Source organism: Lissotriton helveticus, chromosome 6 (assembly GCF_964261635.1).
Source record: "Lissotriton helveticus chromosome 6, aLisHel1.1, whole genome shotgun sequence".
Taxonomy (NCBI): Eukaryota; Metazoa; Chordata; class Amphibia; order Caudata; family Salamandridae; genus Lissotriton; species Lissotriton helveticus.
The window spans coordinates 457,830,959-457,849,787 of record NC_136067.1 but is presented as its reverse complement, the minus strand read 5'-3'; the positions used below and the strand labels follow the sequence as shown (position 1 = coordinate 457,849,787).

The following is an 18,829-nucleotide window of genomic DNA, read 5'->3' as shown; positions in this document are numbered from 1 at the left end:
TGGACTAAGAATTTAGTATCAGGTCTACAAAATCATGACTACTAGGTGGGTTGTACTGGCCTTCATCCCGCTGTCTGGAGCCAGAGTACCTAAAGCTTAAAGGTGCATTCTCAGTGACTTATATTACTGAAAGAATTGGAAGCCTTACAGATATTCTCACAGGTCCAGTCTTCATGGATGGTAACAAACATTTTTGGACCTCTTTCAAAGACTGCAGATATATCTGACAATCTATCCCCTAGTCGACTGGTTTTGGTGAACCAGTACAGAAGTTGTCCAGAAAATGATTTAGAAAGCACTGTTGCAAGTGATCAAATAATGATGGATTGCAATTATACAGCTGAGCAAAAATAACGTCTGTGTTTGAACAATCCGGTGCCTGATGGGACCTCTTATAAAGATTAAACATTTCCAAACTGTACAACTGTCTTGACTCGCTCACTGAAAGTCTCTGTCTGCAAAATCTGCCCATAGTGAGATCCTGGGATAGCAATCTGGACTTGTGACTTCTTTGTGATTTCCTGCTTGAATACCCCTTTTCAGTGACTACTAGCCCTAACTGAGCTAGAGAAATTCTTCAAAACAGAAGGGACCAAGTGAAGGCTTCAGAAGCAAATGGTGTCTTTGCATTGTGCACTGGGCTTCTAAATGGATCTTTTACTGTCTGGAGCTTTTGTTTTCAATGTATCTCTTGCTTCAGCTAACCCTACTCAAGGTATCTGGAGCCCTAAAATTTGATTGGATTGCTGGAGGACTTTTTCTTATGTCTGTCAAATTTAGAGATGACGAGAAACCAATGTTACAGAAGTTCCTTTCAATGTGCAAAAAGTTTAGTGGACATCTGCCATCGGGTTTAATGGCTGTATACCATGCATTTTCCAATTCTTTTTTATTTTTAAAAAATAAAAGTTTGTTTGAGAAAAACAGAATATTAATGAGCCCGATACCCTAGTAGTTTTCTTTCAGGGTTTGTGGTCATTATTGTTTCCTATCCCTCACTTCTCGGTTATGATGGTGATGACGGACAAGAAAGAAAAGATACTACACCACCTACCTTAAATAAGCAGGCAGTGTAATATCCTTCCTCTGATGGCCTCTACTCTGTCAGGCTTCCGGAAGACTTTTTCCAATCAACGGACCCCATGGGTGGTCTGTTGATGGAAAATCCAATGTCCACCCATCTCTAAATGGGGAGGTCATAACGAGGGTTCGGTGATAAGGGTACTCAGTCACATTTCTATGTATAAACCTATGACCATATATTGGTACATTTTAAAATATTTTTTTGTTTTTTGTCATTCCATTGTCAAAATGTTTTGCATTCAGTTGAAGGGATTTACATTTTTTTTATTAATGCCAAGATTTGGACCTTTACGCCTTTCATCTCTGAAATGTACTACTCATTTTAGCATGTGTTGATACATTTCATCGTTTTGTAAGCTTCAAAAGGAGGAACTCTCTTGGTTTAGCCAAGCTACTAAATTGTGAGATAGAGAATGCCCTAAGGGAAGAAGTTGTCTTTCTTTCTTGGGTATCAATGAGTGCGGGTGTATTGCCATTGGGCACACCAAGTCTTTAGCTTCTCTACCTATCAGCATGCCAAAAGGATTTCTTAAAAATGTAATTTTCACTCATTGGTCACTAGATGAAAGCGTTCCTCACAAAGGGGATTCATAGCTTAAAAAAAATAAGGATGACCACTACCTACAGGACTTTACTAGTGGTGCAAATTTGTTTCCTGCACTGGTGTCGTTTTCAAGGTGTTTGGCCTTGTTCTGGGAGCTTTGTTGCAGACAGCTTGGTCACTCCCCAGCTACAGCTCCACAACACCAAGTAAGCCTGCTCTATTATACTGAGGCATTTCTCACTCCATCTGCAGATGATGACATTGATTGGAGTTCCTAGGGCGCGTACCAGGGCCATATAACCCCAGCCATCTCCAGAAGCCGGAAACTGAAGAGTACAACTCAAGGTCTATCCCTTACCCACCATCCTCGCCATGCAGCCTGGCCACATGATGGGACAGGTAAACGTTATCTGCGGAATGTATAGGCTCCACTTGCCAGAAAATGATTGAAGACTGAGGTGGACAGGCTTCATCAATGAAATCCTACAGGTATGGTGCCGGTGTTTGAGGATTAGTGAAGGTTTCTGAGCCACTGCTTCCTCCAGTCATCCTGCTCGTGTATGGAACAATGATCACCTACCACACCCTGGCATCGGGGGCATGAGGTGCGCTGCCTATACATGCCATCTGCTTCATAACATTGGTAGGCCTGGCTTGATTGTGCTGCTATCTGTCAGACCTATTGTTACCAATGCTTTAAAATATACACAGAGTGGGATCCGACTCCACACAGAGCAATTTCTTTGCCTCACTTCATGCTATTAGTTGTTTGGTGTAGCAAGCCACGTCCTTTTGAGTGTCTGCACTGCACTGCAGTGCCTGAGGAATTATTTTACATCTCAAAAGTACACTGAGCAATCACATGGAAAATCAAATCGTATCTCATAGATGCATTGTTTTCCTTTTCATTATGATTGGCGTTTTAGAATGTATTAGTGGGTAGCCAAAATGAACGCCAGAGCTACTGAATTAGTCAGTGCTCCTCAAGCGTGCTTTTCCTCCTCTTTACACTTCCTGCCACTGGTCATCCTACCATACATGCTCTTGTTTTTTATTTCTTTGCCACCCCAGAGTGTGCTTAAGTGCTCATCTCCATCTCGTTTTTCTGTCTCTCAGTTTTATGGTCACCACTCCCAGCCCCTCACCCCCTTTCCATTCTGTTACCCCATTTCCTCCTAAGGTTGGGAATGCACTGCACTTCTGTGGTATTTTTTTTTTAATTGTTTCTTTTTTCCCTGCTGGCACGTCTAGCGTTTTCATCTACAAGATTGTTTACTTAATTCTCCGTCATTATTTTTCTAATGATATTGCCACCTTTGTTTGTTCTACAGTTATATAACTCTATATTCAAAGTGTAGGCAGAAATAATTTTATAAATTCAATAAGATAAGTGAAAGAATAATGAGCGCTTTCTACTTGCTTTTCAAATGTCATGGAGATATATAAAAGAACGGTACCTGTGTGGAGTTTCCGTTTCACGCCCGATATTACGTACAAGCTGATTTGACAGTTTTGCCATTATGCCGACTATTATCTTTCTTAGGGAAGGACACCGCCTAACGACTATTAAAGTTTGAAAAGAAGCTTCTCAGTGTTTCTTGGAAGCAACCAATTTATAAAAAAAAGAGCAAATATTTTATCTTGCAGGAAGCCATTTCTTACAAATCCCACTCACCGTTTTCTCTGGCGAATCTATCGATTTCCAATCACTGGCTTTTAACTGATGCAGTTTTTCAAACTTCATGCTGACATCTTCAATAGACAGCTGCAGCAAATCCCAAAACCCTGCAAGGTCTTGGGAAGTCGGCCTCGGCATAGCACTGGGGTCCTGCAAACCAAAAGCGAAACTAAAGTCACCCCTACATGCTGTTTCGCAAGTGTCTCTTTCAAATTCATAAACAAGAAGCAACTCTACAACAGAAAGCAGTCCAAGGCAAGAAAAGAAATGGAAGTGCATTGTTTGGGGAGCAGTAACAAATATACCAGAAAATTTTACAAATTCTTCTTGACAGCAATCATTGAGGGTACAGTTATCTTCAGAGAGATGCGTGAGAGCGAATATATGTATGAAGATGGTACTTATTTCACATGAAAATCATTTATATATCACTGGCCCACCAACTCGGACATTAAATTCAAGTAAATCAGAGAATGTGACATTCTATATTTTGAAAAAAAATATTTACATTGCCTGCGTCTTTTTTGTTATCAAATTTTGCATTTATCTTCACAGAGATGTGTGAGAGCGATTACATTCATCAATATGGTACTAATTTCACATGGAAATCACTTATGTTTCACTAGTCCACCAACTCGCCCATTAAATTCACAGAATATGACAATCTATATTTTGAAAAATAGATGACTTTTGCGTACGTCTCTTCTGATATCAAAATTTCAGTATGTGACTGTTGATATAAGGTATGAGATATCAAATCATTCTCACAGAATAAAGGTGGGCGAACACCTGAATGCTCAAGTCGGATACACGCCAGAGTCATTGCTTCCCTCAAGTCAAAAAGGAACCTAGCCAAAGTGTAAGCACAACCAGTCCAAATCACAAACCTCATCTAATCCTTTCAGCAGCCACGCTCTGCCAATGTTGTCACGGCTCCAAAGGCTCTGCCAATGTTGTCACGGCTCCAAAGCGCTTCCCTTCTGAGGGTCGACCCATGCTTTGTAGTCAGCCTGCAACAAGGGGCTCCTCAAGGCTTTATGCTTTCACCAACCCTATTTAACCACTATCTTGAGCCTCTTTGAGAGACCCATAGGAACCCTGGGATCCTATTTCACCTGTATGCTGCCACTCCCTAGATCTACCTTAAGGTCTTATCTCGGTGACAGTATCCTTCTCTCCAACACCTTGGCAAGAATTCAGACATGGATGTCAACTCACCACCGTACACTCAACCCTACAAAAACAGAGGGGCATATTATCAACAGTCTGCGATAAATATCGCAAAGCGCGCTTAACGCAATTTTCATTATCGCCGGATATCGCTGGATTACATTGCCGTGTTAGCGGCGTATTAGCAACGCTTTGCTAACAGGCGATGTGAAATCCAGCGATAGACTGCGATAATGATCATTAGCGTGTGAAATTCAGTGATGATTTCACAGGGCTAATGTAAAGCTTGGTAATAGGAGAGAGTGTACTTAACCTTACAATCCACCTCCCATAGGCATTAATGGTAAGTCAGGTTTCATTCAGGCGATGGAATATTGCGATAATGGGGGCTTAGGGCACCTTTTGTCATCGCTTCGCTGTTCAGGGGCAGCGTTGGTAATACCACGATGTAGGTTTTGCGGGCATTTCACTGTTTGTCCTAGGAGGGAACACCTACTTTGCACCTCATTAGCGATGTATATTGCTAAGATGCGTAGCATTAGTAAGTCGGCTGCTAACATGCGCTAATGCATGTTAGTGCTGCCTTGGTAATAGGGGGATAGGAATATCGCCGCTTTAGCGGCTAAAAGTGCAGCTTAAGCAGCGATATTGCCCTTGATAATATGCCCCAGAGTTCCTTCTCATATCTCAGGAGAAATCCAACATACAAGTACATGAATAGATGGAACCCCTCTCTGCCCGGAGTGCCAATGCACATTGTTCTGTTGCTTGGCTTCTTCCTTGACAATTGTCCCAATATCAAGAGTCAAATCTGCCCAAGGGTGCCCAGTTCCACTTAGGCTTTTTGGGGGATCACACACCTCATTCCTGACATTCCTGATTGTAACTTAAAGTTAGTTGTTAATGCATTGATTCTTTCCAGGCTAGACTATGGGGACACACTCCTCTCCGGTATCCCCAAAGCACACTTAGCTCCACTTTGAGCAATTCTAAATGCTGCAGGCTGCTATGTTTCTCTTATTCAACACAAGAACTTTGACCACATCTCATATATTCTGCTGTTTCTTCAATGGCTCCCTTTTGAGGCAAGAGTCCATTTTAAAATGTGTACACTACACACAAGCCCCATGCTCTCCTCTGTGCCTATCTATCTAAAAGGAAAGATGAAAATGTCAGGCACAAAACAGGGTACAAGAGACACAGTATCCCTTTTCCTTCCACCTTCAAACGAGAACAATGGATGAACCAATCATTCTCAGGAACTCCATTCCTCCAACCATCTGTATAACCTCATGCCATGCTACCTTTAAAAAGGAACTTGAGGCTCATCTCTTTGGAAGACAAGCTAAATCTGTGATCTCCCACACTCTCTCGATTGTCAGCTTGACTATTTTCCTGTGCTATATCTAAATATCGTATTGCAATGATTGTTGGTACATGTGCTCTTGTAAAGTGCTCTGATGCACGTTGGATATGTCTGTGCTATATACAATTACAAAAATAAGTACACTAAATATAATTTGCCAGTACATAGCATGATTGGAACAAGGAAAGAGTATTTAGAGAAGAAGAGTCTGGACAGGGATGAGAAAGAGAGATAATAGGGTGGAGGAAATGGATAGTGATTAGGGATAGACATGGCATAGATGGATTCAGGTGACAATCTGGTGAGGCACGAGAGAGAGAGAAAGAAGGGCCCTATGGCATACGGAAGAAATGAGGGCTGAGAGAAGGTAGGGGGATGAAAGAAAGGCCATTGAAGTAGTAAGGCAGAATTAGTAAGTAGTGCGATATGGGCCTGACTGTGACTGCCTGCACTACCAGCCTATATGGGGCACCTGCTGTCATAGCATGCCCATAGCCAACAATGAGCCTGTCTACCTCTGTGTCCCCCTTGTGCACGCCTTCCAGACTGCTCCGTCGCCGCTCTGGTCAATGAGAGCAAGAGAACGATCATGTTATTGCTGGCTCTGCTTTTGTTTTAGCTCAAAGAGCTAAGCCATATCCTGGGCCTTGACTCGGCTCTGGCTTGGCTGTTCCCATAAATATTCTGGTTTGCCTACCTCTAATGCACAGACTGGTCACTTCCGAGAGGGTGCATGCACCCTCCTAAGACTTGCATGAGGTAATGGCTGAAACGCCCTTGACCCAGCCAAATGTATCTTCTCAGTACTGTACCATTAGAACCACTTTTTACTGCTTTCTTAGACTTCTGCCTATATATATATATATATATATACATATATATATACATGGCTGTGCAGAGACTGCAGGTTACCTGTACACGTTTATTCCCTACAATACTATTCGACTGGTCGTTCGCTGTATAGACCACTAGAGGGCAGTGTTCTTCCATAAATACACACAGTCCTTGTAATTCGGTTACATATCTGTTCGCAGGGCAGTGCGTCTTACATAGGGCACAATTACTTACCACATATTCCTCGAGATATATACAAAGCGATACATTTTTCAGATGTGCGAATGCTCTGTGTGTAGATTATGAGCTACCCAGTTAAATTTACAATAGTTGTGGAGAAAGCGTAAGTAGATGTCTGGCCTTAGAAGTTCTTCTGCTAGAGCAGTTGTTCCTTTCTTGGAACACTGAAGCCTGGGCGCGTTCCAAATTTTAAGGTTCTGCATAAATAAACGTGTTTCTAAAGTTTCATTATACCGAATGGCGATTGTGGTCTCTTTGGGGTATATTATCAAGGGGTTTTATCTCCGCTTTTTTGGCTTTAAAAGCCAAGAAAGCGGAGATAAAATTATCTCCCTATTACCAAGCTGTCGCTAACACCAGTTAGCGACAGCTAATAGGAGATAGCGACCATCATGGGCCCCACTTTGCATGTCAGTGATATTTATCACTAATGATATGCAAAGTGGGCGTGCCAAGATGTTAGCGACTGGAAACAGTCGCTAACATCGCTATCTCCTATTACCAACTTTTGGAGATATTTGCGCTAAGGGCGAATATCTCCAAAAGCTAACACCTGCCCTGAGCAGTTCTTAGCCATGTTATCCAATGGGAGGTGGATAACATGGCTAAGAGCATTTGCTCGATAATGCATGAATATCGCTGACTTTTCAGCGATATTCATGCATTGCGGGCGTTTTTTATCGCATTTGCGATAAACCTTGCTAATAGCAAGGTTTATCTGCGATAAAAATCGCCGATGTGCGGCGATAATTTTTGTCTCTAAACAAGTTAGAGACAAAAATTATCGCTAGTTGTTGATAATATACCCCTTTGTTTTTTCTATGTTGATGAAAATAATAAAATATTTAAACCATAAACTTACATTATGCAGGAGACCTCTCCTGCTGCGGATCTTCCCTCCTGGTCACCTTGTTAACAAATCCTGACTCCTCACAGGCGTTAATGCACAGCTCGTGTACACAGATACATACAGGGCATGAAAGAGACCTACTTTAAGTACTATCACACAATTTGATTTGCCGCATTGTGCAGCATAATTTGCCTTATTTTGACACATAATTTAATCAACCCTGTCCCATAATTTGGTCCTCCACTGTCACATAATTCCAGTGGCCCTATCTTGAGTTAAAGTATATTAAGCTGATTGATGCTGGACCTGCAAAGAGGCTCGAGCTTGGAATCGTTCGGTAGGTGGCGCAATAACATTGCAGGCAGATATTCATCACCTCTGCACTCTCCTAGATTCTGCGAGTACAGGGAAAATTGGTTAGCTATGGAGATGGCCACTGCAAAATACAAGTCTGACCCATGAAAATTAACAAGTCAGTCAATCATTCATTCAATCTATTTTTTAGTATCTCAGGTGAAGGCCATATATTACAAAATGTAAAATAAACATAACATAATTCATGGAAATTTAAAAATTGTATATTCTTACAATAACTAAAATCACCCAGGGCGCTTCGTTAGCAATGGTCCTAACAGCGGCGTCACCCACTACTTAAGGGCTGAAAATAAAAAATAAAATCATAATAAAATACTTTTATTATCATTTTATTTTTTATTGACTCGGCCGAGTTTGCTGAGTCTGCCTAGTCTGGGGCAGGGTCAGGTCCCAGCGCCACCAGCAGGGGGAGGAGGAGTAGTGGGCACTGAAAATCCGCATGTCACTTCGGCCTGCCTTCCAAGACCAACCAAACCGACATGCGCACTTGGATATCTCCAGGCTATTCCTTAGAGATAACTGCTGGGCTCAGGAGCACAGGCTCCCAGTTCCTGCTGGAGCATGGAACTGGCCAGCTCTGCTCAATCCCAGCGCTTCTCTCATGCTGGGAGTAATAGCATGAGAGAAGCGCTGGAATTCCATGGTGAGCTGGGAACCTGTGCTCATGGGAGCTTGGCCGGGAGCAGAAGGACAGCAAGGCACAGCGCGGGAGCATATGGTAGTGTATATTTATTTATTTATTTTTCCCACGCTGCTCCCCTCACTGCCCCAACACGTAGAATATACAGTACCCATTGACAATAATACCTAGATGACATTTGACCATGTCCATTACTTTCTCTTGTCTCCTCCTTGTTACACTTGTTACTAACGAGGCACAATTCCTCTCTATTAATGGGCATAACAGGAGAGAGATTGTGAGAATGCATAAATGTTCTGTCGTTTTTTTTGCTCACTAGACGATGCCCTTTGTTTTACAGAGATTATACTACATTTGTGGTTTGGCCATACCGCTCAATGTTATGCATCGCAAAGGAGGGGGAGATTTAGTAGTTTTAGAGGGTCAGTCCATTGATGTCACTGGAGGTGAAGCTTTTTTTATTAGAGTGAGGAAAGGTTTGATGCTGAACTCTAAGAGAGCTATTCTTTTTTGGGTGGTGACTATGAGGCCATTGAAGGTGAACGTAAGTGACTTGAAAATTATGGGTGTGGCACACGAAGCAGTACCAACTCGAAGTGCAAGGAGGTTATAATGCACTAGTGTCAATTTAACACAGCAACTTTTGGTTACTTTATTAACAAACAGTCTTTCTTGATTCAGTCCCTGTTTACCTTGGGGGCAGTGAACTGACATGCTTCAAAGTCGATTGTCCATCATTATGCTCCTATCAGATCGCTCCGGTCCTCGGATAAAAACCTGCTCACTGTTCCCAGGTTTAAGAAAGTTAAATGGGGTGGCAGAGCCTTCTCCACGGCTGCGCCCAAACTGTGGAATTCCATTCCAGAAGAACTTTCTAGTCAGGTCTCCCTTCCGCTTTTTAGTAAGGCCTTAAAGACCTGGCTTTTTCTAGATTCCTCAGTCTGAGCATGTTGCCTCTCTCATCGCTTCCTGATGCTTTGCATTCAGCGCCTTGACGCCCTTGGGCTAAGTTCACGCTCTACAAATTCAGTATCCATTCATTCATTCCAAGTACTTTTAGTATAAATTGATAACATTGCACATGTTCTCACTACCGGTTTGGGATAAAGAGCACTATTTTAAAAACCTTATTTTCACGAACAAAATCAATTCTAAGATTCAACATTTTAGAACAGTGTATCCTGAAATATGAGCCTATCAAGTGTTGTTTTGCACTCACTCTTCACTATAAGTGCCCACACATTCCTTTACTAGCTCAGCCCGATGCACACTTCAGTTTCCATGACGACTTGAAGGTCGTATATGAAAAAAGACATAAGCACATTTCACAGTTTATGCATCTGAAGGTTATTTTTGAGCATTAACAAAACATTTCCACTATTTGCTTTCGTAGCTGAAACATACTCGAATGTCACCAAAGAGGCAGGGGTTTCAGACACCCACAACACTGGCCCTTTTCTCACAAACCTCTCAACTGTTCAGCAAGATTTCACAAAAACATATTCTAACTTGACCGTAAATTATACGCTTTGTAAATAATTGACCTTCTGCTGTCTGATTGGAGTGTTTTAAAGCCAATTACGCCTGTGTATAAGAAGTGCCCTTTAATATGTCAATCACCGGTGTTTATTTGCAAGTAGAAAATGCACCAGATGAATAGACCAGCTGTGCCCGTCCAATCCTGGCACCAAGTAACTTGTATCATTAGCGAATCCATATTTTTGCTGGCCCAGAGGGTCACTTACATGTACATGTGGCAATCCCTTGACAATCTACCAAATCACTGGAATCGAGCTAAACGAATCGAAACGAAAGGTTTTAGGTTTATTCAGGTGAGCCATGCTTCCAAAATTTACATCACTGCATTTCCCCTTTGTTAAGGACATTGCATAAAAGGGATTCACTACCTTTTAGGTCTGGTCTGACTGCATCACCTGTCTGCCAGGCTTCTTTCACTCATTGCTTTGTTAAAGTGCAATTCCTGTGTTGCTTCAGCACACAGGAGAGCACAGAGAGAGAGAGAGCGGGAGAGAGAGAGAGGAAATGAGGCAATTCTCTTCACCCAAGGCTTTGCTGCCAGTGTCAGTGCCCTTTTGGACCAGCACATAAAACATAAATTGTCTGTATACATCTCATTCCGCATTCTCAAGGGGAGAAGCAAAGCCGCCTATCTCCGCCACCGCCACCGCCACCACCACCCTGGCTAGCACATTTCAACCTTGTAAGGAGTTTTATCCCATAATTCAATTTTTAAGTATTTGCAAGTCAGGGATTATTTCATACAAGGGAAGGGCTTGTCCGCCCTCCCTCATACTCCTGATGTACTGCGGGTTATCTTTAAAAATTTTGGGCAGGGTTAGATTGGGAAAGCTTATCAGAGCTTCCTGTCTGTAATGGTCAATGACGGATTGGAGACGGTAGTTAAACTCAATCGTAGGTTTGGAACTGGAATCAATATAGAAGAGGTTGTTGACTCAATGGTTACTATAAATCTGGCCGTCTCTTTCATCAATCTTAAGCTTCAACAACATCGCACTATGTTCATGCTATATTATACCCCGCAGGTAATCTCGGAATGGGCCACAACCCAGGTCACCTCAAAGTTATATTGCCCTAAATGTAACGAGTATGCTGCAGATCTCCGCCACATGCTTGCCACGTGTCCCCGTCTAGCTACATTTTGGTATGAAGTCGCATCGGTGCTGAGCAGGTTATCAGGCAATGCGATCTATGTCACAGAGAAAGAAATAATACTGGGGTTGGTATCCGATCCAGGCTACTTATCCAAACCCTTAGTCTCAGTTATTATTTTTTCTGCTCGGCTTTGCATTGTTTGGACTTGGATTGATATATCTAGTCCCAAAATCTCTGACTTTTGGTTATTACTGAGGGGGGTCTTTGAAATGGAACTTGTGTTAGCCAAAGCTCGGGGCTTACGGTCAAGGGTGAAGTTTGGGAGGGTGTGGTCAAGTCTTCAGTGGGACTAATTGTTCTATGTCTTATGTTTCCATTATTGTCATAGACTGGTTTTATCTATCTCTATCTTTATTTCTTATTTTCACTCACTTATCAGCATTTTACATTTGGCTTGGATTAATATTACGTTTATGACTGTCTGTTGTATGATTCTGTTAGATGTTTTGATGCTCGTTAATTCTCTTTTTCTTTTGGTTTTCTGTGCCACAAAGGCTCTCTTGTTTTTGTTTCACTTGTGACTTAAAAAACAATAAAAAAAAAAAAAAAACCTTGTAAGGAGTTGAGAGAACAATGCAGCTTCGGCATATTGTGATTGTCTGCAGCACAGCAGGCATGCCACTTTTCCCTTGACCATGCAGCAACATTTGAGGTACACTCTGGCACAGTGTGCCCCTTGGGTTGTACTTGCATCAATGAAATCAAGAGTCAACCAACGGACCCAATAACATAATGGCCAGCCCACTGCTTATCTTTTATGTAACAGGAAAGTACTTTACTCACACAGCAGAACTAAGTACTGTACAATTGAACTGGAATAGCAAATCCAAGGTCAAAATCCTGGTTACGATCTGCAGTGAATGTCACACCTCTCTCTTTTAGTATTCTCTCCTGGTTCGGTACTCTTACAGTTATATTATCTATTGGACTGCAAGATTGGAATGCATGACGTACAGGTGCAGATTACTTCACTTTTACCCCACTGATCAGATGAACAACTAAGTTCAATAGTTCTCACCCCAGGTATGGGCAGAGGAAAGAGCCTTAAATCCTAGAGCATGATTTGTCAGCATGTGTGCAACCGTTTGTTCTTAACTCATGCTAAGTCCCGCTTTACCTGTTTAAGGATGTTGCAGATTGTGTGTTGTGGTGGGTGCAGTCCAGGTTTGCACACTACGCAATGGCAGCTCTGAACTGCAGGGGCTTTGGCAGCAGCTTTCTTTTTAACAACAGGAATCACTGGGCCACTGATGCTTTCAGCAATTGCAGCCCATCCAGCTGAATGCAGACAGGAACCCAGTGAAGATAGTGGTGTCTTCCAGGCTGAATCAGTGGTTGTATAATATCTTCAGCAGCGGTGGCCTTCTGTTAGAAATTGTGTTTCCGGTTGGCTAGGGTATGCAGCTAAGCCAGTAAAAGAAAAAAGTAAAAGTAAAGAGCAAAGAAATGTCCACTTTCTAAAAGTGACATTTGTAAAATAATAGTGTTAAATCCAACTTCATCATTAATGCCTTAACCGCGGCGGTAAAACCGGCGTTCTACTGAGTGGATGGGGCTCCGTCGGCCGTTGGCCGACGGCAGCACCCGCGAGGTAGTGCTCCCGTCGGCCAACTGCCGACAGGAGCACGGAACGGGTTAAAGAGGTTTTCTCATTACTATTCCAACCATACCAAACATGATAACACAATTCCTCTCTGCACAGGAATTACCACTTATAAGTATATAAGGGAATTCCCAATGTTGGCCTATAGAAGGAGTAGGCCTCACAGTAGTGAAAAACAAATGTAGCTGTTTGTCACTACCAGGACATGTAAAACTTAAAAGTATGTGTCCTGCTTTTCAGTTACACAGGTCACCTAGGGCCTGCCTTAGGGGTGGCTTATGTGTAATAAAAGGCGGGTTTAAGGCTTGGCAAAATGTTTTAAATGCCAAGTCAAGGTGGCATTAAACTGCACACACATGCCTTGCAATGGCAGTCATGAGACAGGTTTGAAAGGCTACTTTTGTGGGTTGCATAACCAGTGTTGCAGGCCTCCTAGTAGGATTTAGATTCCAGGCCCAGTGAAAATTGTATACCACATTACAAGGGACTTATAACTAAATTAAATATGCCAATCAAGTATATACCAATGTCACCATGTTTTAGGGTAGAAGCACATGTACTTTAGCACTGGTGTAGAGTGGTAAAGAGCTCAGAGTCCAAAGGCCAACACAAAGATACAGCAAAAGGTGGGAGGTAAAAGGCAAAAAGTTGGGGGAAGACCACCCAAAGGATGATAGGTCTAACACCTTCTTAGATCGTTGAGCTGAATTAAAGCAGTTCCCCTTGTCTGGTGTTGGCAGAGGCTTTACCAACTTGCAGGTCCACAGTGGCTGCCAGTGGACATGATGACACACTTTTAAAGTCTTAGTGCAGATCACCACATGAACTGCATAAAGAGCAAAGAGAACACCCACAACATGGGTCACTCTCAGCTTTGCTCTTTAGTGGAGCCTACTTTCCTCTCACCAGGAGTATGTGGTCTTCTTTTCGTTCTTTCCTTCTGCTGGGCCAGACACACTTTTTCCCTCTCTCACCAGGTAGGTAAGTAGGCTTCTAGAAACTAGGCAGAGCCTCAGATCCTTCAGCAGAATGTGTAGACTTCAGTTGATCTCTCCTCTGGGAGAAATTACTGCGAGGAAGACACCAGGTGTGGATGCACAGCAACTCTATAATTACTGTGTGTTGCACTCCCGTCCTTGGTCAAAAAGCACCTGAGACTGGAACCAAGTGGAATATTTTGAATCCCTGGTTTCAGACAGGTTTGGATTGGTTATTTTTCACTTCCAGGCTTTCTCTAGACACAGCTTTTGTGCAAAGTGATGTTTCTCACGACAGGTAGTACTGGGCTGGATCCTGGCAGGATCATCCAAATCAATGGCACAATAAAGTGCAAGTTTGATGAAACTGACTGCCATCAACTTCCTGAACAAACCAGAGTCAGACAAAAGGGCAGGTTCTTCCTAGAAACTTCCTCACCTAAAACAACACGAACCGCAGTACCATCCCTCACTCTTACCATCCACCAAATGGCAATACTTATGAAGAACTAATTAGGAGCCCTTTGCTAACAATGCTTTCATGGAATTTCTAAATGTAGCCCTGTATCCATCCTTTTCCATCCTCTTCCCTTGTCTGGGTCTCTACCATCCAGCAACAGAAATGCATGTAATATACTTCCACTTTCTGGGAAAGCAGTCATCAGACTCCATTGTGTGCCATGCTATAAACAGGGGCATCCAAGCTCACCCAGTACTCAGATTCACACATCACACATACATGTACTTTATATGTACAGCACATTGCACACATTCATCACACACACGGGATATCACTGCAAGGTACTAGGTTTCACATAAGAGTGGAACCTTTTATGAAAGGCAGGATTAATTGCACCTCTCACTAATACAGAGGAAAAAGGTATGGTCATACTAAGATTTCACAAAACATGTTACACTGCTAACACTACTTTAATTGATGTACCCAGGACAGGAACATTAGTCCACTGCCTACTATAAGCGTAGACTTGGTGCACTCCTGCAGTTCACAGGACAAGCCCTAGAGCTCACATTACCAGAGAAGGGCATTTGTGCACATGATATATGAGCTTGAAGCCAGGGCCAAAAAACACCAGGTTACTAGTGTCCAATGCAGGGAACAGTCCCATTCTAACAACCTGCATGCTCTACGAAGACAGTGGCCTTGAATTTTGAACCATAGGTATTGAATATGATTTTGAAAAATTTCAATATATTTTGCGATTATAGAGCATCTTCAAAATGGCAGACCACCATGCACCAATATTCTCAGCGCCCTCTTGTTCCTTGTGCTCCTTGGGTCTCCTCGTCCTCTCTTACATCCACCAACTTTCCCCACCTTTCTCTACACAAGAGTGTTTTTAGGTCAGGATAAATCTGGGTTAAATAAGAAGTATACTGACAAATGTCACTAACGTGCATCTGATAACCCCCTTTTGTTAGGCAAGGATAAGAACACTGTGCTCACCCTATTGTTTTATTGGTAGGAGGTCATGTACAAAGCTACTGAAACTGGTTATTCAATAGTTTCAGGCAGCAAAATAATATACAATTTGCTATATTTTGGTGCTTAGATCTCCTGCTTATACTCGCTGACAAACCTGGACACTGCATAATCATATATCCAGTCCTCTCTGAGGTGTGAGATGCAGAAGCGGGATGGAGCGTGAGGCTCCACCTAATGCAAATCAGTGTTGATGTTACTCCTTAACTTGCCACGGGTATCCCCGGAGGAAAGTCCCTTTCTCCCTGTGCAACAGAATTCAAACTATACCTCACTGACGAGGCCTAAAAAGTCTAAAACCTGTTTGGGGTTGCTGTGCTCCCTCCTGGAGGAGGTCTTACCTGGAAGTTTGGGATGCACTGCTCCCATGAGGAGCAGGATCAATACAGGTTTGGTTAAGGTGGCCTCTATCTAAAGTGGCGCAATGGGCGAAAACAATGGGTTGGTATGTCACCTAGAGTGACTGCTAGGGGTTTAAGCTATTTGCAAACATTCCTCCCATCAATGTATGAATGTTTGATCATACTTGCCACCAACTTTGCTCAATCTCTCAATGTCCATTATATCTAAGGATGTCTCACTGCACTAAGCAACATTTGCACCTTTAGAATGAGTTCAGACCTAGATCGTGATTCTCAAGCCCAGCAAAGTCCTTCACTTCAACATTGATAAAGAAGGGGCCTTTCTGATGCTCATACAGTAGAATTTTAGGTGGTTTCCCACTTCAGTGTGACACATGTTAAGACATATGGTTGTTAATTTAGAATATATTTCTTTGTAATTGTTGCATGCTTTACTCTTATGCATGTGACCTTTTACCTTCACCCACTTACACACACATATTCATCTGACATATCAAGCATTCAAACTCATACTCATCTTCTAATTTATTAACGCACCCTCCCACTTACCTCTGCATTCAGTGACTCATCTACCCAGACAAGCCCATACAGAGGTGCATAGAAACTCTTCCCTTATTTATTAAACACTTTTACAATCTTTATTGGCATTGTCAATATTTGTTACCCCCTTGTCAAGTGGTGGCTGAAATTACTGCATGTATTAAGATGCTATTTTAATATAAGTGTTACGTCATTGATTCATGACTGTGTGGTTGTGCATATTTGTGAGTAGGTGAGTAAGAAAATGAGCCAAAAGGCAGATGCAAGGGTAGATGAATGGAAGGATGATTGGCTGGATACATGGATGGTTGATTCAGGGTATATATGAATGAGTGAATGCATATTTGGATGAATGGACAAGGGATTATATATTCAAAAACAACAGGAGGGAACCCCTATCTTGCTTAGTCTATCTCTTTGTACTCACTCAAGGGGATGAACCTGTGGATTTCAAAGGACTCACATCCACTGGGATTCTAAGTGGCATGCTTCATCATAGAGTACTTATCCAGATACATAGTGTATCTGGACGGGCTCAAACTTGGTAGCAAACTGAGCTCTTTGGTTATTGGGTGGGATCCACAATTTAAAATAATATAGAATGTCTTGAGGGGTAATTTTATTTTCAAAGGGCATCCTGATGGAGTTAGCAACAGGTATGGCTACACTGAGGAAAAAAGTCTCCTAGGTATCCCGGTGTCAACATGTTTCAGCCATCACACCAATGCCTCAATGGGCTAGTTAACTTTCGTCAGGAGCTTACAAGGATCCCATTATCGTTCTATTTGTGGCCATTCAATTGTGAAACTTCCATTCACCATACTGATACATGCCATAGGCACCAACACATTTGATCTCTATGTTCACATTTCTCTGTTGGTATGAGAGAGACAGATATAATTAATCAAGTACAGCATCATTACAGTTACCCTAAAATATGCATGATGAGTGCAGCACATACAATATATTGGTAATCTCAAGGGTAATACTTGCACACTGTATAAAAACCTAGTGCATGCACAGTTTGTGCACTTTTTTAAATTAACTGTGATGGAGATTCACACTAGTTCTGCTTGATGTGAAATGATCACATTGATCACTTGGAGACATGCACATGGATACCCAAGGATATATGTAATAGTGAAAATAGTGAGACAGAACAGTCCAACCATGACTCAGGAAACAGTTGTGGCTAGACCTTCAGACCTCAACAATGCAACAAGTAACATTCAATGAATAACTGTCTAGTCAGTACTTTTTCTTTAAGAAAAGGAAAACATGTTTTAATACATGCACAACTAAATACTATGCACAAAGATACAATGATATATGAAATGGAACGTGGAAAAAACAATTGGAACCCCTCCTAATGGGCCTTGCAATCTACATGGGGTGCAAGCTTTAGGATGGTCAGACTAGTAAAGTAACCCCCTACTCTTTAGGTCTGGGGCAGTTTTAATAGTTATTGTGCCAATGGTCCATAGCCCCTAAGCCACCATATCCCATAAATGCCTACAGCCAATCATGTACTGTATACAATTCTAAAAAGATCTACAACCTCATAGGCTCTGGGCATGATACAGTACTTCCACTCAGGGGTTTCCTCCTCACTGTACCCCCTGTAATCAATCAATCAATCAATCAAAGCATTTATATAGCGCACTACTCACCCGGAGGGTCTCAAGGCGCTGGGGGGAGGGGGTCCTCTACTGCTCGAACAGCCGAAATTAGTTTCAATACCTTAGGCCATGATAGGTAAAACTAGATGTGGTTTGTTACTTTTTTTCTGGTGAAGTGGTCCAACCACCAGAAGTGATATGTGAGGACTCCTGATCCCTGAAATTTAAATGTGTGTTTTCTTTCCATTTAACATCTCCTGGCACTCTTGGGTCCTTTACTTCAGCAGGAGCTAGCTTAATGAGTTTAAACCTGCCCTCCTAACCAGCCCTGGTACTGTTCTGGGGTTGGATAGGAGGACTTGAGGCTTTTCTCTAGCACTACCCTATGGTCTTCAAGGCAAACCAATTTCTCTGCCTGCATCCCCATGCACACAGGCCATCAGCCACTTTCATGGAGCCTATATGTCCACCTGAGGCCTTTAGTACTCCCTTCTAGTTCACCTACCAATATCACCAGTGCATAGATGTCCAGGGCCCCCTCCTTCACAGTACCCAGCAAATCTACCCTCTGCTGGCAGTTAGGTGCAGCTAACAAGCTTATGAGGATTTTGCGCCCCCCCCCCCATCGTCAACAGCCAGAAGAAATCAAATCTCTCCAAGATGAGTCCATTGTTCTGAAAAGGCTTCAATCTACCAGAAGGGAGCACAGAGTAAATAAGTATCTTAGTTGGGCAGCTCACTGCAGGAATCTCA

At 42.4% G+C, this 18,829-nt stretch overlaps 1 protein-coding gene across 1 annotated transcript in view; it reads right to left on the bottom strand.

Moving 5' to 3' along the window:
* DLGAP2 (DLG associated protein 2) overlaps window positions 1–18,829 on the bottom strand; it is a 1,782,978-nt gene that overhangs the window by 98,858 nt on the left and 1,665,291 nt on the right. The window contains exon 10 of the mRNA XM_078647907.1: window positions 3,303–3,455. Coding sequence (XP_078504033.1) covers window positions 3,303–3,455 — 153 coding nt within the window. The remainder of the gene's footprint in view (window positions 1–3,302; window positions 3,456–18,829) is intronic.